The sequence below is a fragment of the Corvus kubaryi genome, unplaced genomic scaffold, assembly GCF_017639235.1.
Source record: "Corvus kubaryi isolate FWS band 111438036 unplaced genomic scaffold, C.kubaryi_AGA036_p1.0 137, whole genome shotgun sequence".
NCBI lineage: Eukaryota > Metazoa > Chordata > Aves > Passeriformes > Corvidae > Corvus > Corvus kubaryi.
This window is the reverse complement of record NW_024580671.1, coordinates 16,994,873-17,020,044: the sequence shown is the minus strand read 5'-3', so window position 1 is coordinate 17,020,044 and position 25,172 is coordinate 16,994,873. Positions and strand designations below refer to the sequence as shown.

General features: G+C 38.0%; 1 protein-coding gene across 1 annotated transcript in view; it reads left to right on the top strand.

Moving 5' to 3' along the window:
• The window catches only part of BMT2 (base methyltransferase of 25S rRNA 2 homolog), a 36,236-nt gene continuing 11,064 nt past the window's right edge, over positions 1-25,172 (top strand). The window contains exons 1-3 of the mRNA XM_042018056.1: positions 1-153; positions 12,217-12,358; positions 22,671-22,844. Of these exons, the coding sequence (XP_041873990.1) occupies positions 3-153; positions 12,217-12,358; positions 22,671-22,844 (467 nt within the window). The 5' untranslated portion in view covers positions 1-2. The remainder of the gene's footprint in view (positions 154-12,216; positions 12,359-22,670; positions 22,845-25,172) is intronic.

The window sequence follows — 25,172 nt, the reverse complement described above, 5'->3', positions numbered from 1 at the left end:
CCATGGAGGCCGCTCCGCAGCCCCGGCCCCGGCCCGGCGGGGCCGCCGCCGCCCCGGCGCCACCCCCGGAGCAGGAGCGGAAGCTGGAGCAGGAGAAGCTGTCGGGGGTAGTAAAGAGCGTCCACCGGCGGCTGCGCAAGAAGTACCGGGAAGGTAACGCGGGGGAGGGGGCCGCCCCGGCCGGGCCGCCCCGCTGCCCTCGCCGGAGGCGGATCGGGGTGTCCCCCGCGGGCGGGGGGCGGCGGGCCGGCCCGGCGCCCCCGGCCGCTGCCGAGGGGGTGTGTCGGGGGAGGGCGGCCGGGAGCAGCGCCGCGCTCGCTTCCTGCTCCTCCCCGGGAGACCGGGTTCGCCGCTGCCGTCGGCTGCCCGTAGCCCCGCCGAAGGCGCCCCATCGGGTCTGCGGGGTTGTGCCGCTTTCCTGGAGCTGTTGGCAGCGGAGCCCCCTTCCTGGCTGAGGAGGGAGCTTCCCGGTCGTATAGCAGTGTCTTCCAAACTGAGGATCGGCAACCGTGAGGACAGTAGATGATGAATGCCAAAAGAGATTGAATGGTGATCTGGAAAGGCACAGGTCTTTGTGAATTATTTGTGCCTCTTGTCTTTCAGTCGTAGTGCAGTAGTTCAGGCAGGAGCACTGACTGAAGGGGTTGGGGTAAAGCTGTTGTAAAACAAATTACTTGTAGTCTTCGAAAAATCTACTTGGTATTAATGCCCTTATGCAAGGTTTTTATGGGTGGTATTGGAATGCTTTAAAGCCTCCCTGAAATGCTAACACAGGTTACAGAAAATTAATCCATCCCTCCATTCAGTGAGCTCACTTCCAGAAGAACACACATAAAATGGGACCTCTTCCTCTTGTAGGCACAAGTTCTTGCCTCCCCTCTGTGTTTGCATATGACACTTCTATTAAAGAAACAAGGTCATATTGCCTTCTGGACTCCCAAAATCTCCCCTGGAGCCAGCTCATGGGATTTGGGCACAAATACCTACTTATCTAGATACTGATCAAGAGTCGCTGTTTATTTTGGCCTTGGTGAGGCAAAACTTAAGGGAGGATCTCCCTTCTTCATTCAAATGTTGGGAGAATGAACATAGTATACTTAAACATTCAAATCCTGGCAAAGGAGTCCAGCTTTTAGCACTACATGTTTCTGTGTTATTTCAGAGTGCCAAGAGATTAAGACAGACAAGGACTGGCATTGTTAACTTTTTTTTTAAAGTGAGCAATCTCTGTAACAACTGGTTTTTTTTAGATGAGAGCCTAAATTAGGTGGAAGTTTTTGTGAGCCTACTTCTTAGCAAAAAGCAAGTTCATGCTCAAGGGTAAATTGTGTGTAGCTGGTTAAGTGAAAGAACCAACAACATTTTCATTTACTTCATGTGACCTGTAAATCATGAGTTAGTGAAAACTTTACACTGATTTTTCTGGTCACTCCGAATTAGCAACATGATATGTCATTTCACTGAGAGAGTTAAAACCAAACAATTCGTCACACCTATGCAACGAGAAGAGCTCCACCCATTACCTTCTCATCTGATAGTAGGTGGTCCTTACAGGTTACTAGTGCTTAGTAGCCAGTAGTACTTCATGTTAGGTTCTTTCAGCTTAAGAATTTTAGTTTTGGAGTCTTTCCTATCTACATCTGCCTTTGCTTCTAAAGGCAGACTTGAGAATCTCCTTCTTAAATGCCTTTAATGTCATTCTGAAATTGTAATACTGGGACACGCTTGATCTCTGAAAGGTCTTTTCTTGGAATTTTTTTTTCTAATGCTTGTGACACTGACTGGCAAGTATCTTACCCTGACAAAATTAAATGTGACAGTTTGTTGAATAGAAGTAAAAAAATCAATAAATCGTCTGTAATTTTGCTGTACAATTTGAATTACGACTTGAGTATGGAAAAGCAAAGAGGAAAAATCCCCTCATCCTTGCTAAGGTGTTTATGGCTTTTCACACAGGGAAAGCCTCTTAACCCCACAATTCAGTGCACTCACCTCCATACAAAGCAGAAACATTATTCTGCAATCTTCTATTATCTTTTTTTCCTCTTTTCTTTTTGTACTCTTCCTCCTCTTATGCTTTACTAGAGTTCTATGAAGCTAGTTTCCATTTTGTCTAAATAAGCAAACAGTACTAGAATTGCTGTTGAGTGGACTTCAGTGCTTTGTCTGTAGAAGCTAAAGTAGAATCCCATATTGATTTTGTTGGGAGATTAAAAATCATGTTCAGTATCCTGAGAGCTATATGATTATTTTGCACAGGGTAGATAAGTCTAAGAAAGCTCTTGGTATTGTAATATGATCCTAAGTTACTGTCTTCTGTTAGAAGTGTTGAAAGGAAATAGATGCGTCCTTGAGACACTGAGATGTGTGTTGATAGCTTTTATTTGGACATGATTTTAATAAGGGGATTTCTTTGCCAATTCATTTGCCTTGCTGACATTATCAAGATTTGTGTTTTAATGGGCAGTTGCAACAGGCAAGCCAGTATATTATCTGAGTTGCTTATAACTGCACCATTGTTATAATTTCATTTCGTTTTCTGCAATTGTTCCCCTCTTTTTTAAAGATGAGCCAGTGAAAAAGTGACAGTGTGCTCCAAAATTGCAAGCTAACATGTTTTTGAAGAAGTTGCATACTTGTCAGAAGTGCAAGAGCAATATTTCTTAACTAGGGAAGCATTGCAGCAAATTTTTTGCAGTTACTAGGGAATTACTAGAATAAAGTTTAGAAGTTCAGTCAGCATCATGTCATGTAAAGGGTTTGATTTAGATTTTTTTTTTTCCCTAGTGAAAAACTGTAATTCTGGAAATTGGTCAAAGCTGAACTTTGGCTTATTTTTTAATTTCTGCACTTTATGCTTGTGAGTATGGTGCATGGATTTTATATGTAGTTCTGTACTGTGTCTCATGTCATGTCATGGCCCCATGCCATTCATGACCATCATTTACCTTCTTTTAAATTACGCAGCTGAAATACGTTTAAGTTTGCACTGAAGTGCGTTTTTTTGTTCAACAATTTTAGGTTTTTTGCTGTGTGACTAGTAGTTATCTTTTCTATTGTTTGTGTATTACTAGTACGACTTATAGTGGGAATATTTAAATTTTCTTCTCCTTTTTTATTTCTTTTTTCCCTTCTGTGTTTCCTTCTCTTCCACTTCCCTTCTCTTACCATCTCTGTTGTCAATAAGAATAAAGGGGAGCATGTAATCATAAATGCCATGGCAGATTTGGTATTTTGAAATTGTAGGCTGCTTTTTTTTCTTACTGTGGGTCCTACAGTAGTATTCTATGTGATATTTTGAAATTATTTAATGAAGTTTAGCATATGAGTGTAGGTTTTAAATCAGTGATTGGTCCTTGTCCACACTGAGAGAATGTCTGAGCTAAATCAACTATTCATTAGGAAGTTGTTTCAGGCTACTTTTAGGCAGTGGGTGAGAAAGACAGTACCTATATAGTGGTTCCTAAAAATAGACATAATTCCTGAGGTTACCCTATAAACTTTCTCATCATGAAGAAAACTTTTAAGTGAGAATTACTCTGAGATTGTAACATGTTCACTTAGGGGTGTCTCTCATTAGTGTAAAGCTCATGGAGTTTTTTAGTTTTACTCCTGCTTCCTGTTCAGATGGATTAGTTTAATGTTAATTATTTTACACACCACAGTAAAATCCAAAAGCTGAAATTGCTCTCAAGTAGTGAGTTATTCACTAATGAGAAATTTCAGGGTGGTTCTCGATGTTTGACACAAGCACTTAGAAAGTACAGAAATTACAGTTTTTCATGATATTTGAATTTCTGTTACTACATGGAGATGGGGGAAAAACAATGCTTGATTTAGTCACTTGCTGTTGGTTCTGTTGCTTGGTACCACAGGTGACCCCAAATTTTACAGAGCTTTCCTCTATGCATCTTTTGGGCACTTGCAGCCATGGGCTGGAGCGTGTTGTATGGCTTGTATATATGCATGAATGTTTCATATACTGCATGTAGGCTGATGTGTGCCAAGCCTGACAGACAGACTTGTAAAAGCAGATTTAGTGGTTCCTAAGGAACTCCGCGAGATCTACTGAACATCTGCTATGTGATGTATGTTTGTTTCTTTCTAACTGCTTGTAGTAACCAAATAAGTTTAATTTTTACTGGAATAAAAATCCCTTCCCCTGATACAGGGGCTGTATTTTCTTTCGGTTTTTCTTTCGGTTTTTCTTTCGGTTTTTCTTTCAGTTTTTCTTTCAGTTTTTCTTTCAGTTGTTTATTACCTTTGTAGTCATGCAGAGCTGTATTTATCAAGTAAACATTTTCTCTGTAGCATGACCCTCAGTTATAGATGGTTTTGTATATAGTCTGAAAGACGATTTACAAGACTCTACTTTTCTCTCAAAATCCTGTAATGAGTACAAGTGGAAAAAGTTGCTGAGGTATCTGAAAAGGTATTTTATGAAATGTTTTCCTGTATGTTCACTAAAACAGTTAATTTCTCCTAATATATGCCTGCTAATGCTGTTGAGGCTTAGAGAATCACACTGAATTGGGTTTTGTGCTGTTACTAGTTACCATATCACAGAAGCTAACAGTGGCAGTTTGATTCCTTTAAAGAAAGATTTGTTGAAACTTCTAAGAAATTGAGAACAACTTTTTTAAAGGTTTTTCAGAAAATTAGGAGAAATTTACAGGACCCTGCCTGATGATAATAAGTAAATCAAGTAGGTAAGTGGTTTAGACGTTTAGACAGAAGGGTTGTTTTGAACTCAGTTCCTTCATGGTCTCTTCGTCTCATGTTTTTCATGAAAAACCGTGAGAGAGCTTAAGTTCTTCCTGATGTGAAACAGGAAACATTTTGAAATGGTGTCATTTTTCACAGGACAGGAAAAACTTTGTCATTGAACTCTACACGATAAGTTAACAGTTGTGACTCCTTCTTATTAAATGTAACTGGTTTACAGTGGAAATAAACCTAAGTTTTCAAGATATTAATTTGTGTTTTACCACTTGCATTAATTACTTGGAAGAGGAAGACATTTTATAATACTCACTGCTGAATTTTCAAGAAAAAAACTAAATTTTATTAAATTAAAATGAAAATTGATGCTAGTTTATTACATGAGGTTTAAGGTAGCATTGCCCTTACAGTTTGCACACCACAGTTTTGCAACAAGACTTTCATTAGAAATCGCCTAAGATTTTACATTTGGGGAATTTAATTACTGCTATCATTTATTTAACCCATAAATTTGAAAACACACTGGCTACAGCATGGGCTTGCACTCACTGGACAAACAGGTGTACGTCACCTTCCCTGTTCCTTTGTTGCCCCGGCAGGGACAATGGTGTTCCCATTACAGGGTCAGCATAATAAAATCTGTACCTATGCATCAGCTGCTTCTAAGTTTTGCTCCTGCATTTTCAAAAATTACCAAAATTAGTAGTTTCCATTAACATACTCATCTCTGTGTTGGTTGTGTTAAGGTGCAGCACGTAGTCCATCCCAGAAAGTCAGGTTTGGGAAAGAGGAGGGGAGTGAAGTTTCCAGTAGAGTAGATCCAACACCTGGGGGCAGTAATTGCTTAAACTATCACATACATGCTGTTTGTGTGACAGCCATCAGAGATTTATAGCAGATGATCAGAGACACAAATCTTCAGAGGGATCTAAGCTGACCCCCAGTAGATACTGAAATATCAGTGAATTGGGCCCTCACAGTCTGTTTCATATTAACAGATGGATAGGAAACTTACCTAAGGTCAGATGTAGAATCCACATTTGGTCAAATGAATCCTTTCTATGTAAGTTGAAGGGAGGAACATTGATACTGAGATAGAGAAAATTAGATTCTTGCACTTGATTTTTTAAAAAATATTTTATTCTGAAATAGTTCAGGTAATTCTTAAATGTGAAGCAAATACAAGTCAGACATGAGAAGGAAAATACTAACTGATTGCTTGAACTTTGTCCAGGTTGAAGTTCATGTTCTGTATATAGACATGTAAAATTGGAAAACAGAGAAGCCAAAAATACCTAATGTCTTTTGCAAGGAATGCTGAATATGCTTTTAGTAAGACAGATGTTCAGTAAGTTTATCTTGTATACAATGAAAATGACGAGTATCATAATATTTGCTGATACTCCTCAGGTAATTAATTTTTCTTATCATTGCCACAGCATCCATACATTAGTAGTACTGCTAAATTTCAACTGACACAGTAAATGAGGAAATTTTGGCAGATACTTGTAGGAATTTGATTCCAGCTTTGGCCTAGTGAACAGTGTAGGACTGCTTTCCTCATTTACTGTTTAGCGTGTTAGAGAAGCTAGTTTACTGTTTCCAGCAAGTGAGAAGTGATCTTAAGAGACTCAAAATGAGACGGATTGCTTTCATTCTGCAGTGCATTGCCATCAACAAACAAAAGAAACCTCAAGAATCTTGCTAGGCACTGCTATGGCCAGCAGCCAGTCATCTGTAGTTACCCAGCATTGCCATGGACACTCGTTAGTTGTGGGGATAGGTTTCCTTTTTACCATGAGCAATATTTATTAATTTTTATTGAGGTAGTGTTGGTATTAATAGCTATTGTGCAAATATTAACATGTCAGTTTTGCTTTTGTCTTTTGTTGTTAGTCAATATATTGAGGTTATTTTCTCTTCTACCAGAGGTATCAAAGTTCTGGTAGAGGAGAAAACAGGAAGGCGATGTGTTGTTAAATGAAAGTATTGAAAAGGGAGTGGATTGAATTTGGTTTATTACATTACTAAGTTATATCAGTATGTAGATAACCAAGACTATTTTTTTATCATTATTATTTTTTATTTCCTTTTTTTGGAGGAAGTTGTTGCTTAAGACCTGCACTGCATGTGCCTGAAGACTTAAACGCGCAGTGTCAGTGTCAGTTAACTTTTGCTATGCAAGGTCGTGGTTGGTGATGGATGAAGTATTTTGTACTTAGTTTTGAGATTGTCAGAGATGACTGCACTGTTTTTCCAAAGAGTACCAATGAAGTTATGGAAAATAGTAATTACAAATCTCTTCTTGTGGGTGCAGATAGTACTTTTGTAACTCTCCGTGACAACTATTGTGTTGCTTGATAAAACAGAATTATTCAAATCAGTTGTTTTAGGTTTCATCCCATTCTGAAATGAAAAATACTGCCTTTAGCAGAACTGAGCTCTATTTCTTTTATATTACAGAAGGTTGTGTTTTCTTGAAATACCAGCTGACATGATTTGTTCAGAAGTTGAAGAAAAATTGCATACTTAATTTTTTTGTTTATTTTATAAGCATACCTTAAATAATAGTTGAATTTAACACTCTACAAATAAATGTCTTTTTAATTTTTTTTTTTAATGGGATGGAAGAAAGCTAGATGGTTTTTTTCTTAATAATAGACTTCATGGAGAGAAGAATTATGGTGTAGGTTTGTCCCACCAAGAATGGCAAACCTGGTCTTTTCAGGCTGTTCTGGGAACCTCTGGTAAGAACTTGTAAATAAATGTGGAACAAGGGGAGTTCTAACTAATTTTGTATGATTCTTCTCTATTACAAATGTTTTCAGTTGTTGAAACTTACAGCTAACATTTGGTCTCTATTACTGTTATCCACAATCAAAATTATCTTGTAATTAGGATCATTTAAAAATAACTTGTACATGCCTGACCTGTTCTCTCTGTGACAGTACTCAGCAACTGCTGATTACTCTGTGGTTGAGTTCAGGGTTATGACTTGGCTATTCTGTGGACAGTATTAATGTGGGTGGAAATTATTTAGAGAGATTCATCTGTTCTAGGTAAGTAGTATTGGATTTTTGTTACTGTAAAGTCTGTGTTACGAAGAACAAGTTGGTCAGATATTTGTTCACTGACAGAATTATAGGAAGCAGTGGGCTTTGGCCTTTTTTGTTTTTAAAGGAATAGTTAATTTTCTAGGTGAAGAGTATTTATTTTATTTATTTTCTAGATAATTCTGAATAAAGTAGAACAAACATTAAATAACTTTAAAGTAGCATGAATATAGTGGTTTGAGAGGTGTGGGAAACTCCTGTTATGAGCTAGTTTTGCCAGTCACACTTTTCAGCTGGACAGTGGCATAACTGGCTCCTTGATGGAGATCTCAGGCCTATGAAGATCTCTGAATGTTCAGCACTCAAAAGAGGTTGTAAATTGTATAAAAGGTAATCTGTAAGCGCAGAGTAGGAGTGTTTAGTGCCTTCAACTTTATGTTACGGTATGGGCATGAGTATGTGAGATTAAAAGTTTAATACACAAAATCAAATATTAACTTTAGGATGTGATCAAAGATTAAAGACTTTTTTTTCTGTATTCTATTAGATTAGCCTGCCACAAATTGCTGTTTAATTTACAATGTTACTGATTGCTTAACAGAAGACTTTATGTATCTTATTTCTCTAGTAACTACTAGTTCTGTCGTGAAACCTTCCTGCATATTTTACTGCCTTTTTGGTTACATAAGCAAAAATTTATTGATTCATAAATAAATGTTTAGTACAGAGTTAATGCCATATTTGTACCTGGATTATAATGTGTTGCTTGAAAAATTAGTACACAATGGATTATAATGTATTGATTAAAAAAAAATACATAACTTTTCTGTGTTCTGGATATCTGATGTTTGAAATTGAATGCTACAAGACTTACTGTAGTCACTATCTCAAAATCTCAACAGATAGGAAGGACTGTTTGCATTTTCAACTCAGTATTGGAGCATGATTCTGGATTTAAAGTTCCTATATCTAGTGTGCCTGTTTGTGTCTTCTCAAAGCTCACTGTGTTAAAGTATGGGGGAGCAAAAACCACAACAAAACAATTCACTTCCATGCTATTTGCTCAAAGGAAATTAGACCCCAGACACTTTGAAAGTGCCAGTGCCTTAACATGACCCATTATCTGCAGTTGTTTGGAGCTTGTATTCATGAAAGGGTAGAGAAATGGGCATCATATCAAAATCGGTATTGACAGTGGGTCAACAGCAGATGCTTAGACAAGAATAAATGAAAAATGCTGCTGGAGTATCACTTGTGTGCTTGCTTACCATTATGTCTTTCAGTGATTTTGTGGTCTAGGAGCTCCTAAGTTAGATATCTCGTCTTTGAATATGGAGTTTGTCATGGATTTTCTTCCCACAGTTTGCCCAGCTGCACAAACTTCATGAACTTTAAGCTTAGTTACACATTTTATGAGGAAATAACTTTTTTTTTTTCTTTTAAGATGCTTTTTCTGAATGCCTCATTTTCTTGAAACAGCCAGAAGTTGTTCCACATTTACCTTCCGTCAGTTGTGATCTTGTGGAAGTTTGTCCTCTCCTTGTTTCATCTGCTTTCTTCCATCCTCTATTTCAGTGTTCCTCATACAAAAGCAGGGCTGTATCTGTCTCATGTAGACAATTTCTGTATCTCTGTATTGGTAAATGAAAATAAACCAGAAGTGCTCACAGAATTGACTTAATATAGGATGTGTGACAGAACTACTTTGTGACGAATTTTTCACTTTTATTCTGCATCTCTCTCTTTGTGGTCTATATAATTCAATTTTATTTTCTTGTCAGCTCAGAGCCAAGAAGCTGTTGCTGTTATAGGCAGCTCTGTTGTAACCCAAAGTTCATGTCCCAGCATGCTGGTAGTCAGCTCTGGGTCTGTTGCTGTATATTTCAATTTAAGATCCCTTATCTGTGGATGCTTTTAACCCTCATCTGACTTCCAGGGAGAGGTGCAAATCTATGCCTCGTTCAGAAGGAAATCAGAGCAACTGCTATGAGAGCAGTATTCAGTGTTAGAAGGCATCGCTACTTTTCTGTTACTAAGGGTAGGCTAGTTAAGAACATCTGGTCTTTGCATATTTCTTCTTTCCCATGTGTCTTATTTCTTAATTTTTAAGGAAAAGGGGTATTTGGAAATAGAATAATTGCTTCAGGATAGACCAGATGAAGTAGTGAAATAAAAGAACAGTAATGAACTTCGGATTTTGTATTTGTGGTATTTTCCTTCAATAAGTGTTCATTCATTTACTTTTCACCTTTCTAATTGGCCATGTATTCAAACAAATCTTTAGCAATTGCAAGTGTTCAAAGCATTACACAGTTGTCTGGAGCGTGCAGTAAGATTCAGAGTATTGTGTCAGAGAAACTATGACACTTTATCTAAGTTGCACGAGAATTAATTTGCTATTGAGAATCACTTCAAACTTTGCTAGTGCTTTCTGGCTTGGTGCTGTATAGGTTCTGCACTTTGATACAAGAAATACAGATTGATAGGAGTTGTGTTTGTGTACCCCCTGTGCTGGTAGGCCACTGTTGATGCCATTTTCTGCTCTCTTTTGTCAGTGGGTTATGTTATGTTCTGCATGTTGGTTTCTACAGAAGGCTCTCCTGAAAGCTCTGGAAAAGTGCCCCACAGGTTTTAGCAGGAACCTCTCTGGGGACTTGCCTGAAACTTGGATGTTTTCTCTGCCATGGTGGTCAGCTGATGACCTTGCTGGTACCACTTCTTAAAAGCACACCTCTCTGAACTTGGATCATTTGGAAAATAATGAGGGATGCCATTCAGTATTATACCCTTTTTTTTTGTCCAGTGTAACTTTCTCATATATGCTTGTTGAATAGCAAGTAGAATACATGATTTCTTGCACAGCTTCCTCATTTTGATAACATTAAATTGTGGCCACTCCCTTCCCTTCCATCTCAACTGCCATCTCACACAAGGGAGTATAAACACCTAATTTTACACATGACTCACTTTGATGATTGTACAAGTGTACTAGATGCTTATTTCTGAAAATTGCTATGACATCCCTAAACCAAACCTAAGTAGGGAGTAACCTGGATGGTTGATTTAAATCTTTTAAGTATACTTCTATACTTGTCCATCAGGGCCAGTCTTTCTGTAAGCGGAGGATAAATGAGGTGAGGATTGTTGCTGCTTTGCACAGGAGGGAAAAAATAAAAAGGTTGTCACTGGAAAAAAATCCTTGATTTACTGCTAATTAAGACAAAGTATATCAAAGAAATTGCTGTAAGTGTGTTAGAAGCAGAAATCTCTTTCTAGTCTGAGGACAGGTCATACTGTAAGCTACTTTCAGGCTTTTAACAGACATTAATTGTTAGCTTATGGCTGATATACTTTTAAAGTATTTTCTTCTAATACAAAGATGCTACAAGATGGAACCATGTTGTGATAAGTGTGTTGTTTGTCCGAGTTGAAGCTTAAAATATAGCTGTGTTCTTGAAAACTTTTTTTAGCTATATTAGCTTGTAAGTTCAAAATTGGTACCTATTTTTTATTCTGCAGATTGACATATATTCTAAATGTGTGCACGCATTTGTGATTAAGAAACACAAAAGAAATTAATGAACATCGTATCAGGAAAGCATCTTTCTTAGGCAGAAATATTCTTTCAGTAAGGTACACCAAGGGTTTGCATGCTGTATAGGAATTGGGGCTAGCCATGACTAGCATTTATCTTGTTTTTGTTTAGCAGTACATTATGTAAAGCAGGCTAGGAGAAGTGGATACTTAGGAGCAAATAAGGAAAATAATTACGTTTACTTACTTTGAAGTGCCAGAACTTAAACCTGCAAGACTTCTTTTCAGCAAGGTGAGGAGCAGGGAAATAAATCTGTCCCTAGAGATCAACAGAGGTGTTTGTCTGAGATTTCCTTATCATAGTTGGTTGATTCTTCAGTACTATCCCCTAGAAGCTAATTTACTGAGATTGGCTAGATTAGACAGCAGTCAGTGAGGGTTTGAATTCCTTTTTCTTTTCCCATGTACCCAAGGAAACCTATATTCTGGGTTAAACTTTCATGGCTTTTTCATGCAATGTCATCCACAGTATTTGCCATGGATGTGAACACTAGTAGAAACCTTTAAATCTTTCATTTCTGAAATGTTTGTCATGTTAATGTTCATGCACAGAAACCTGAAAGCAAATCTTCCCAGGGATTTTAATTTCACAGAACAAACTGAACAAAATCTGTATACTGATATTTCTCGTTTCTCAAGTACCTGATAGCCCCTTCCTGCTTCAAAACTTGGATTTCTGTGTTTATGACTAGAGAAAGGGGAACTTGTTTTTGTTATGTGCATGTAAAGTAATCTCTTGGTGTATTATGTAACTTTTTAACTGGATGGGGATTTTGCCATGGAGATAATGAGAGACTTTGTATCTGATATGCAATTTTTTTGTTTTGTTATGTTTTGTTTTGTTTAGTGGGAGACTTTGATAAGATCTGGCGTGAGCACTGTGAGGATGAGGAAACTCTGTGTGAATATGCTGTGGCAATGAAAAACCTTGCAGATAATCACTGGGCAAAAACTTGTGAAGGGGAAGGCCGAATTGAATGGTGTTGCAGGTAAATAATGTATTTGAAACACGCAATTGCATGCTTCTACTTGCAATTATTTATAATACAAAGCTTAAGTGTTTTTTACTTTTTGCCACATTTAACATTTGTCCTATAGCATGTTAATAATTTATTGCTTTCTTAAAGAAGTACCTTCTTAGTGTTCCAGCTTACTAAGGAAATAGCTTATGAAGTGTTTTTTTATTAGGTGATCGTTTTTTGAAGTATTTTCAACAAACAATTTTTTTTTTCCTCAAATACTGAAGCTGTTTGCAAATAAACCTATGAAGTAATTTTCCATGGTTTTGAACCTAAGCTGAGTAAATGCAGTGAGTGTAACTCAAGTTTAATTTTCAGGGGTTTAGTTTGATTTGTACATATAATAGTGTTTGATCTCTAAATGCAAATCTCTGGTATTTAATTCTTAATCTCCTGTGACAGGCTTTAACCACTGTGAAACTTGTTTTAAATGTATTGAAAACTCTAAAATTCCTATTAGTCATAAACATCTAGTTTTTCTTGGGCTATCTGAACTGTAAAGTCATGAAATGAGGAGCTAAACTATTTGAATCCTTGAGGAAAATAAATACTAAAAAGAGGAGAAATGTTGGTCATTCAATTCCTGGACATAGTTGGCATCCAAGACATACTATCGAATTTGTACAGCAGAATAAAACAAAATGCTGTTGAGATTTAAATGGGAAGAGAGTGTATCAATGGTCTTGCCATTGAGAAGCAAATGACTTCAGAAAACCAAAAAGTGATCTTGTGTGCCAGTTTGTAGGTCCTGCAGGTGAGTGTTTCGAAGTGCTGACAAAAGACAGCAAAGAACAGTAGATGTGGTATTGTTAAATTTAAATTCTCTTGAGCCCATAAAACCAAAAAGAGAAGAGGAAATTGACTGTGAAGCAGTTGATCTTGGTGGCAGCTTGAGCTATTCTGTGGCTTCTGGAAATGGAGCAAGTAATAACAAGCTGGGGTTTTTTCCCTAGCATAAGCTCTTAAATATTTGAAAGCCATTCCTTTACTTACCAATGTTTTATCCTTTAGCTCAGAAAAAATCCATCATATTTAAGTGTTTCTTTATAGACGCCTTTCTGGACATGCTTTGTGTGTCTTTGTCACAATTACATGAGCAGTGACTCAGTTATAGAGAACTAAGCCCAAAAATGGACAGAGCATTTCAATGGCTTTGTCAGGGATAAATAAAATAAAGAGATTTTATTGAGGTTGCAATAGACTCTCATTTATGCTGTTGACCTTGTTTGCTGGGGGATTGGTATTTTGTTGGTTTTGGGTTTTGTTGTTTGTAGTTTTTTGTTGGTTTTGTTTGTTTGTATGCTTTGTTTTGTTTTTTGATAATTGGCATGGCACTGACTTCCACTAACTTGTGATCCCCAGGTGCCTATTTCTGTGTTACAAGCTTCCTGAGTTGATAGTTATTTACTTGTATTTGTGCTATTCATTACTTCTGCAGAAATGCTGGTATTTGTATTTCTCTTCTCTACATTACGCTCCATTGAATCATACTGAATTCTAATAATGCAATTTCTTGCAGTGTCTTCCTCCCACCCTACCCTGGCATCATTCTCAGATCACTTATAAGGAACTGAAACTGACTGTTCTTCAGTTCAGGCTATCTGTGAAAAAAATAGTTGTACTGGACCCTGAGCAGATTCCATAGAACATTGCTTGATATTTTCTTACATTTTGATTGTCAGCTACTATGTGAAACGTTTTCAATAGAGCTGTGTGTTCTTACTTTAGTTTCAGCTGAGAGTAATCCCTTAGTTTGTGGAAAGTTTGTCTGTTACCCTGTAGGACAGGATAATGTTTCTTGTGGACAGGGAGGACGGTTGATAACTTGTATATTGAAGGTGTTGGACTCCCAGTTGGTTTCTGTTATAGATCATTTACAAAGTAAACATTGAAATAAATGTCCAGTTTGAGCTTTGCAGCCTGAGCTCATATTAGGAAGAGAATCAACCCACTAAGAGACACTAAAATTAAAATGCTCTGTCTTGGTATAAAGCTTCAGATAAAGCACATAGCTTTTCAGTTTGCAAAGTCAAGGGATCATGAGTTTTTATATTAGTAGAAAAAGAGAGGGTACTTTTCACTTCGTGTATCTCAGATTATACCGAGGCCTGGATTGCTAAATACCAGAGCATACCAGATTGACTCTGTGTTCTGCTACTTTTTGTTCCTTTTCACAGAGCCCAGAGGTGTGCCAGACAGGTGGCAGGTTCCATTGTTGTTACTCCTTGTGCCTGGGTGCAGAACTGCATGCAAGAGAACTTGCATGAAACTTAAGTGAAAGATTTTGCTCAATGTTTATTGCTATGTTACCATGACAGCAGGAAGGTAGCTGTTTCACATCAGATGAATTTTGTGAGTGGAATGCTGAAAATAGTTTGGAACCACCAGTATATCCCTCCTGAAGAAAGGAGAGACTGAGTTTTGTTTTAATTTGAAGGAGATCTTTTCAGAGATCTGAAACTGAGAAGTGTTTTTTCCATTAGTTAAAAGGGAAAAAAAAGAACAAAAGACTTTGTGGGTTTTTGTTCTTTCCTTTGTTTTCTTTGTATACTCTTAGGATCTGATAAAATAAATCAGATAGTATAGAATGACCACTAGAGAAGCTATGTGTACTTCTCAGGATCAAGAATAACAATTCTGCTTTTCTTTCAACAGTCTTTCTAGCTATTTAGTTGAAGACACTGGAAAAATTCTGATGTTAATTCTTAAACCAGATGACAAAACTTACTGGTTTACTTCTTCATTAGCATTGATTTAAAGAGCATGTATCCAGACTATAGAAACCATGAAAGATGGAAAGCAGTACATGATAGACTGTGCTAGTCGCCATATGCTGAGTTGTATAGGGCCAATTTTGTTTATTGTTCAGGGCAACATTATACAACCATTAACTGGGGAGTGGGATGGGTGAAGAGGGATTAAAACGTTATCTGCTTTCAAATCCAGGTTAATGATCCCCTGAGTGGTGGTGTAAAAAGCCTGGGCAACACTCAACTCTTCCTTCCTTCCTTCCTTCCTTCCTTCCTTCCTTCCTTCCTTCCTAGAAAATTTTATGCAAGTGGTATTTGGAAATTAACACTTCTGTTTCTCTTTCATTTATATTACAACACAAAACTTAAAAAAAACAGGGTAAGATGGTGTTTACCCTGAATAATTTTTGTAACTCTTTAATTTTTGCTGGCATAGATAGACTGGTGAACCTTTGTATGGACAATGAATGCCAGCCTGTTCTGGTTCTAGTTGGAACAGAATAAGCCAGACCAGCAGGTTTGCTTCTTTCTGTTGCTTCTGCCTCAGTGTTGACTTGTGTTGACTTGACTGGTTTTTTTAAAGAGCAAAAATTAAATCTGCTCTTCTAATTATCATGAAAAAACACTATCTAGACCTGCATTTTTTAAAAAAAGTCATCCGACTGTTTAATGAGCAAAGAAATACAGTTCTGATTAAATTAATGAAAGGTGAGTACAGAACTGTTTGGAAAAATTTGCAGAGAATAAATGTAAGAAGCTTATCTTAAAAATGTGATTTACTGGGTAGGATTCTGTCAAAGTTTGTCCCTGTATCCATAACTAACCAATACCTTTATTAGCAGTCTGCTAGAGTAAAGTGTATTTATTAAATTTGGAAATGAGACCAAAGAGAGAGAAATTGTCACTCTGAGAGCAGAATTAAAGTTAATACAGTTATAAACTATACTAAACTGTTGTAGTCGCTAGATTTAGCTTAGCAGGCTGCAGCTTTCCCGAGAGCTCAGCAGGGATGCTTAGGGCAGTGTGACCACGGTTGCAATCCCGTAGTTCATTTCGGACAGCCCCGCAGTCTTGCTCCAGCAGCTAGCAGCGCTACAACCAGTGATGGCAAAGGAGGCAGAGAAGGGTTTCCCGTGAGGGTTTGAGATGACTTTAATCACATCTTGTCCCGGCGACCCTCAGAGGCAGAGCCCTCCTGATCTGGGCGCAGAGATCTTTTCTCAGGGGCGGTACATGGGCAGGGTTGGGGTACAGGAACCAATAGGGAGGGCCAGGGCTAAGGGCAGGGGAGAGTGGGAGGGGGAACATGGGATCAGAAAAGCAATGGGTAGACAGACCACCACACTAAACATTATCAACTATATTAAATACCAGCTGTACAAATAAAGGCCCGGGAATAATCGATTGTGTCAGTTTTTCAAAAAAACATTTGGATTCTGAAGCAGGCCATAAACTGAATATGAAGTGGTCATGGGATGCTTTTGCAGTAGAGGCAAATATCATACTTGATTGTGTTAATGAGATTGTCCAGAAGATATGTGATGTACTACTCTATTTAGCATTGCTCTTAGCCAAAATATCACCTTGGCCACTGCAGTTAAAAAATAACAAACAGCAGCTCAACTCCAAGAAAGATAAAGAAATTATCAAAAATCTTTTCTTTTTTCCACAAAAGCCTTGGTGTTCTTTTCTAGAAACTGGAGCTGTCTAGTCAAAAGAAGAGAAGGCTAAGTAATGTATTAGAGGATCTTTGAGAATAGCAGATCTCTGCTAGAACTGGAAAGCTGATCCTGTTGAATTGGAAGATTGAATGAATGAGTGTTTGCAAGTCCCTTCAACACCATTTTGCAGGTTTTTTTGATGAATGCAATTAGTTGAGCAATTCACTGCAAGGAGGATGGAATTGAGGGAGGTGGCAGAAATAGCAGGAGTGTAACCATTTAAAATGGGAAAAGACAATGTTCAATGTCCACATTTATATGACAGTCTTAATTTTTGCTGTTAAAACACACTGTTTGCCAATGATACTAAATTGTGAGGAGCTGTTAACTCCCCTGAAGGCAGACAGGCTCTCCAGAGAGACCTCAACAAATTAGAGGGCTGGGCAATCACCAACTGTATGAATTTTAATAAAGACAAGTGCCAGATTCTGCACCTGGGATGGGGCAACCCTGGATGCACGGACAGACTGGGGAATGTGATGCTGGAAAGCAGCGCTGCAGAAAGGGACCTGGGGGTCCTGGCCAGTGGCAGGTTGAACCTGAGTCAGCAGTGCCCTGGCAGCCAGGAGGGCCACCCATGTCCTGGGGTGCATCAGGCACAGCATCGACAGCTGAGCAAGGGAGGGGATTGTCCCTCCCTGCTCTGCACTGAGGCAGCCTCACCTCGAGTCCTGGGGGCAGTTTTGGGCACCACAATATAAGAAAGATATAAAGCTATGAGAGAGCATCCAAAGGAGGGTCACAAGGAAGGTGAAGGGACTTGAAGGGGAACTGTATGGGGAGTGGCTGAGGGTACTTGGTCTGTTCAGCCTGGAGAACAGGAGACTGAGGGGAAACCTCATTGCAGCCAACAACTTCCTCCTGAGGGGAAGAGGAAGGGAAGACACTGATCTCTGCTCTGTGGTGACCAGTGAATGTGGTGACCCAAGGGAATGGCCTGAAGTTGTGTCGGGGGAGGTTTAGGTTGGATATTAGAAAAAGGTTCTTCACCCACAGGGTATTTGAGCACTGGAACCAGCTCCCCAGGGAAGTGGTCACAACACCAAGCCTGACAGGGTTCAAGAAGTGTTTGAACCATACTTTTGTGCACATGGTGTGATTCTTGGGGCTGTTCTCTGCAGGGCTAGGAGTTGGATTTCAGTGACCCTGATGGATCCCTTCCAACTCAGGATATGTCTATGATTCTATGACTGCTTTGTTTTGACAAGAGCATATTTGTTTGTAGAACACTAGAGCTAATTAGACCAATGATCATATGATAACTGCTGACTATTTTCAAGTTCTTTGAATCCTCTGGCAATAAAAGATATCACCTCCAGAAACTGGCTTGGGGTGGACACAGCACAAGAGAAACATATGATTACAGATCTAGTTGCGTTTCTCAGAAGAAAAATGTCTCAAACCCCTAGAACTGAGACCAAATATCAAAAACAAAGTGGAAAAATGTATTATATACAAGTTTCTCAACTTGAAGTTTAAAAAAATATGATTATGCTGATAAAAAATTATGATACTTTACATTGAGAAACCTGGTGTTCTCACCAATGCTGAACACTGTTTCCTTAATCTGAAGCTGGGTGCCCATGACAATAATGAAATATTTTTAATCCAAAGGAAACTTGACTGCTCTTCCAGGTGTGATTAATGTGTACAAGGGCAATTGAGACTTCTCCCTCCCTTCACTTTGGATGTTGGGAGGTGGATGGGTTAAACCTGTAGAAGCATTTGCAATTTTATTTTTTTTCAGGCTAGCAGCTCTGAGATTGGACATTTATAAACTTGTTCCTCAGTGTGAGATAGGAGGGGAGATAGTTTTGCAGACAGAAACCATGATGAGAAGTCCAGGCATTGTTCAGCTCTGAAGGGAAGTTTGTTATTCTCTGTACCCTCACTGAAAGCCATCTTCAGTATTAGGTTTTGGTTAGTAAATATTCTAAGGAACATGACTCAAGCTCACCTTTTCCTCATTATAAAGCAGAAGGAAAGAGTCAGGCAGTAAAACTGGGTGCTTGAAATCCTCATTGATTACAGCTATCAGAGACTGCTTTTTGCCATGATAAAAGTTGGCCACACCAGCTTTAATTTAGTTGTTCATTATTACTTGAGGAGAAGGATTCATTAACGATTCTGTTATGGCTTTTACATTTCATATAGTGTTTCTTGACACTGCCTCCCTTATTTTTTTTCATTTTATATTCTATTGAAACTCATGGATTTAGTCACTCTTTTTGAAAACAAAGCTTCTCTTTTATTGCTGGAGAGTATTAACAAAATCATATGTATTCATATTAGCTTTTTCTGAGACTTCCTTTATGTGTCCAACCCAAATGGCAGACAGAACAGGGGAGTCAACTGAACAGGTTGCTTACTGTTTGAGATTTGAAGTATGGAAATAAGTTTCACTGAGGAAAAACAAAGATTTGATTTTTTGGTTTCCTTTTTAAAGCAAAGACATGAACTACACACTTCACCCAGAAACCTAACCTGTCTCTCATCTAAGAAACTGAAACAATTTAGACCTGAATATTTATTTCACAGTTCGTGTGAACTGTAGCAAGTGTCAGCTCAGATAGCATTTACATTGCACAATTCTTTGCAAGCATGTTAATTGTAGAGCTAATATTGTGTCATCAGAGACTGAATGTTTAATTGTCAGTTAAGAATGGAGCTATGTCAGTTTTTAGAATTATAAAATAGATTCCTTAATTTTTGCTTTGTAGATAATTGAGATGCTCTGTTCCTTACTTGAGACAATTGTTAAATGTAGAGTCTTATAAAACTGCATACTCAAAACCAGAGTGATCAATGGTGGCTTTTAATGGCTGTGAAATTAAACATCCTGACTACATCAGCAAGTTGCCATGGGGTAAATTACAGAGTGCATTATCTCTGCTAACTGCTAATGCAGTGAGTCCCTCCATGCTCGCTGTTACCCCACAGGAGGTGTGAGGGTCACTTCTACAGGGGGAGTACATAGACAACTCCTCTGACAGCTAAGGAGCCAAAAGGGCAACATGTAGTAATTAGGCCAGAACGACTGTGATGTCAGAAAAGCGTAAAGGGGAGATGACCCTCAGTGGCTATGAAGTGCAGTATGATCTGAGATTTTTTTCTTTGGGTTGGATGGATTTGGCTGGGGGCTTTTGGTACCTTGTGGTACTGCACCAATATGTAGAGCCTGGGATCTGAATGTGAAGAATTGTATCCATTCTTGGGCCTTCCTGTGGCACTGGCCAGTTGTCTGCCAGGGGAGATGCAGAAATGGGAGATGCTTCTCCTTGTGGTTGACTTTGATAGTGTCTTATGTGCATATGATGAAGGTCTGTTATGAAGAATACAGAATTACGAGAACTCAGTTGACATGATAGGGGTAGAAGGTTGGAAAAAATATGCATTTCCATCACTACCAAGAATGAGGAAGAAATGGCTTCTCAGTGACAAGAGGAATTCGCACGTTACAAGTAGGTGGTTCTCCTGTGCTTGTTAAGTGTTAAGGTGGGTAACATACCAGCTTCTAGGGAGTGAAAAGGTTGATAACATGAATAGTTGAGAAAAAAAAGACCACATTCTTCCAACGATGTGAATTCTCTCGTGTCTTACGTGTCAGTGCAACACTACTTAAACTGCCATTGATTCTGGATGTTTTAAGAGATGTAATGAGAATAAAAGACAGAATAAAAATAAAGAGACTGCAGGGTGCTAACAAAGTGGTGTGGTAGCTGATAAACTGACAAAAAAGATTTTTCTTTCCAAGTTTCATTTCTTTGACTAATTGATACACAGAACTAAATAGTTCTTAATTTATCACGTTTATAAATAAATAATACAATGTGTAAAACCACTTTATTTAGCATACCAGCAGTAATTCAAGTGGTTTTTTCTCAGGTTCTCTTTTGTTTATTGATCTTTTTTAAATCTCTTTCCTGCTAATTTAAGTGACTGGCTCCTTATACTTAGTTAATTTTAGAGTTGTTGTCTTTCCATACATACAATCTCTAATAGATGGAGTTGCTATGATTTTGCAACCTGTATGTCTGGTAGTATTGCAGCCTGGACTGGAGCATCTCTTTTTTGAGGAAAGGCTGAGGGAGCTGGGCCTGTTCAATCTCAAGAAGAGACAACTGAGAGGGTACCTCATCAATGCCTATCAGTATCTGAAGGGAGGGTGTCAAGAGGATGGAGCCAGGCACTGATTGGTCATGCCAGCTGGTCGGACAAAAGGCAACAGGCAGAAACTGATGCACAGGAAGTTCCACCTGAAAATGAAGAACTTCTTTACTGTGCAGGTGATTGAGCACTGGAACAGATTGCACAGAGAGGTGGAGTCTTCCTCACTGAAAATATTCCAGAACCCTCTGGATGCAATCCTGTGCCATGTGCTCTGGGATGACCCTGTTTGAGCAGGGAGGTTGGACCAGATGACCCACTGGGGTCCTTTCTAACATGACCCATTCTGTGATTACACATTTCTGATTCAAGGTGCTTCTTTCCTACCTATCTTGGGGTAAAGGGACTTCTATCGGTACTTCTATCTGTTTGTGTGTTTCCATCTAAGAAACTCAATGCCACTCCGTTGACTTTTTCTCATTGTCCTTCACATCTTATATGATGAAGAGATTGAGTATATTTGATGCCTAAAATATCACCAAACCTTAGATAAGCCCTGTGTATTCCAGGTGTCCTTGTCACTATTTATGATTTAAATGCAACATTATACTAGCATGTCCATTCTTAAATCTGATGGGAAGTGTCATTATCTTGATTCTGCTTTGTATAAGGTATTATTTAACTACACTTGAATTTATGTTTTCTGGAATGTTTCTGACAAACCTCTGCAGTTTTATTAGAGGAAAATGGAGTGAATTTCAAGAAAGCATCATAAAAATGGGTTGTTAGGAAAACATTATTCTAACAAGTAGTATTTCTGTTAAAATTTCTGTGCAAATACTTGGCTGGCACATTTAATTAAAAAAACTGAATTGTGTAGGGCGTGTCCGGCTTTTTAATTTCACAGCAACAATTTTTTTCCAGTTCTAGTTATATTTTGTGGGTGAAATTCAGTTATTCTCAAACATAGTGCTTCTCATACACTAATGCTGACTACTGGTTGAAGTACACAAAAGTTATATAACTTTTTTGGTGACATTAATTTCTTTAAACTGGCTAATATTTTTGTTCAAGTATGATTAGATTATTTCATTCTGGTTTCTCTAAGGAAAATAAGTAAATATGGGGAAAAACTGAAACCTAAAATAAGTCTTTCACAATAATACATCTACTATATGTTACTTAAAACAAAATAGACCCAGGCAAACTCAATTAAAATTAAAAACTGGTGGATGTAAGTTTGCGCATAAATCTGGATTATGTTTCTTTTCCCTCAGTTTATGTGCCAGCAAGACACACATTTCAAAACCTTGTATTTACAGGGAGCTACTTGATAACTCTTTGCGCTATAGTGGAGAACTGAGCTGATGTTTACCTTCTGGCAATATTCTGACTAGACTTCTGCTGTCTTACTTTAAAAGTCTATCCAGATAAAAGTATTTTGAATCTGGTTACTCAGCTGTGACTTACGGCATAATTTGGGGGGGAACAAAACCCCAACAACCCACCACTCAACTTTAAGTGTGTTGCTGGGTGTATCACATCTTTTTTAAAGCTGATTTACCAAAGCTGAAATAAAATCCAGATTTGTTTAAAAGCTGACTGCACTTGTATCTCTTAAACCTCTGGTATGTGTCTTAGCTATAGTAATAACTAACAAGAGCATTCAGTTTTCCTGGGGAATGTTTCTTTTTGTCTTTTCAGTGTATGCCGAGAATATTTTCAGAATGGTGGAAAAAGAAAAGCACTTGAGAAAGATGAAAAAAGAGCACTTCTTACTTCTAAGACCACTCCAGCTTTAAATGTTCCTCAGACTCCCAAGATTGAAGATCCTTTGCCTAACTTTGGCTTGACAAATCATGAAACTATGACAGAAGAGTAAGTTTGACTTGGTTTTCAGACTTTTTTTTTCTCCCTTTTTTGAGTGTTAAAACTTACCCCAACATATTTTTCCCCATATCATGTTAGATCAGTCTGATGTATTTTTGATAGTTAAGAAGGGGCATTTTCATGTGAATATATACATTCCAAGAGCTGTTTATGTTGTAGTATATTTTGTTGAATGCCAAAAAAAAAATTGCTTGAGAATGACAACTTAGTCATCTTCATTTAAGTGCTAGAGCAATTTCACTTTAATATGTCATTGGTGTGCAAAGCAATTTATATTAAACCTTGAGGTGAAATAAGGGAGATGTTAATTAAGTTAGAATCTAATGGCTGTTCAGCACTGTTGAAAAGTCAATTGCTTATGTAAGTACTAAGTGCCAAATGTAAATATCAGAGTACTTAAAACTTTCTCTTCATAAATAATTGCAGAGAAACTCTTGATTCCAATTACACACTTCAAAAGCAATTTGGAATTACAACCCTTAACTTTTAATGCGCTAGCTTTCTGATGACTGGCTTTGCAGAACTTGTAGTATCCTTGAGGTATTTTCCAAACGACAGTTTTAATTTTCTTTGTGACCTTCACTCATGTAAGAATTTTATTTTTGGCATCCAGGGCTAACTTTATTAATTCTGAAGTCCCACCCTCCATTTTTTTTTTCCTAAATAACATGTGTCATGCTTGTGGCTATTCCATGTGTGATGGAAAAAAATTCATATTTTGCAAGTGCAGTGAAATAATGAATGCGTAAGCATAGAATCTGTTAAAAATACACTTGTGATTTGTTTCATATTCTTTATGGACTAGTTCTTAGAACTTCCTGCAATAGTGTTTTTTCTGTTGTGTAAAGAGATTTTTTTCCTCATCATTGTAGCATGTCTGATGTGATCAGCACTTACTTGAAGCTAGATGTAGTATCGGTTAGGGAGAGAATGACATGTTACTAATCCTATTAGTAGGTGTGTCTATGCTTAGGAGCCACTATCTTTTGTGTCTCTCATGTTTGTTTAAATCAATAGGTTTGATAATCATACAAGCTTCAAAACTGGCTACCAGTGGGAGGCATTGTCAGGATAAAGCATTAGCTCTCTCTATCTTCCTACTTTCTGCAGTTAATATTGGCTGTTGCAGAGCTAACTTCACCTGCCTGCTTGCTACCAGTTGTTTGTAGCCTTCTCTTTTGGTCTGACTAATGTGTACAGAAAGGAGCTAATAGAGAATTTTTATAAATTATTTTAAAAGTATTTGTTAATACAGTGAGTGCTGATGATTTTTATTTTCATTCTCAAAACTTTATACACACCTCTGAAAACATACCTGGTGAAGGCAAGTTTTATAATATTTACCTGAGTAAGCTACTAATGATCGTAAGGTTATTAGTAGCTGTACAGACCTTCAACAACAAGGCATAACTGGTCTAAGTTGCCCAGAGAAATCAAAATTCTGTTTCTTTCTTGCTGCCTTTTAGAAGAAATTACAGAGTTTATCAGAAAGAAAATGGATTGTGTATTACACAAAGCAGAGATCTCTCCTGGAATGCTTTTTTATCATGTCTACACTGATCTAGTAGTGAAGTCTCAAATTTGGTACAAGGGGTATGAGGGAATCTCCACACAGTGTTTAAAGACAGTCACTCCATTCTGGTCATGTAACACTACAAATAAGAGTTGTGGGTTTGTCTATCAGTAAGACTAAGCCTGTGACTTTTTGTTTTATCCTGGTAGGTGTAAAGACAGTAATTCTGTTCATCCCATACATAATCCTCTCTCAAGTATTATTAAAAATGGTAGGAGCTCTTTCTGAACTTACCTTACAAGCCATTGTAGAGAGACTGTACTTTGCTTGGTAAGGAGCAAAGCTAGCTTGGTAATAAAAAGTTCTACAGGTAGTAAAAAAGATGCTGGGAGATGTGAAGAGAAGTAGGCATTCCATCAGCTCTTAAAGGGTATGGTGAGAAATACAGGAACCAGAAGTGCAAAGTTTACTGCAGGTCTGAATGTCAGCAACTTTGATGAACCCAGTTCGAGTAGGTCATGTTGCTCACCTCTTTGCCAGAATAAAGTTGAGTCTCTCAAAAACAATTAATGTGAGCAGTCCTTTTCTTTGCTTTCATCTATATGAAAAGTAAGCCTTTCCACTTGTCCATGTTACTTCGTTCCATCCCAGAATGAGTTCTCTACATGTAATTAGAAACATTACAACTGCACCTGCTGTGAAGCTGGACATCAAAGTGACTCAGTTATTTGAGATAAAAGTGGCTGTTATATGCTGTTTAACAGCTCTTCCCTTCAATAAATCAGTCCCCCACCTTTGCTTTC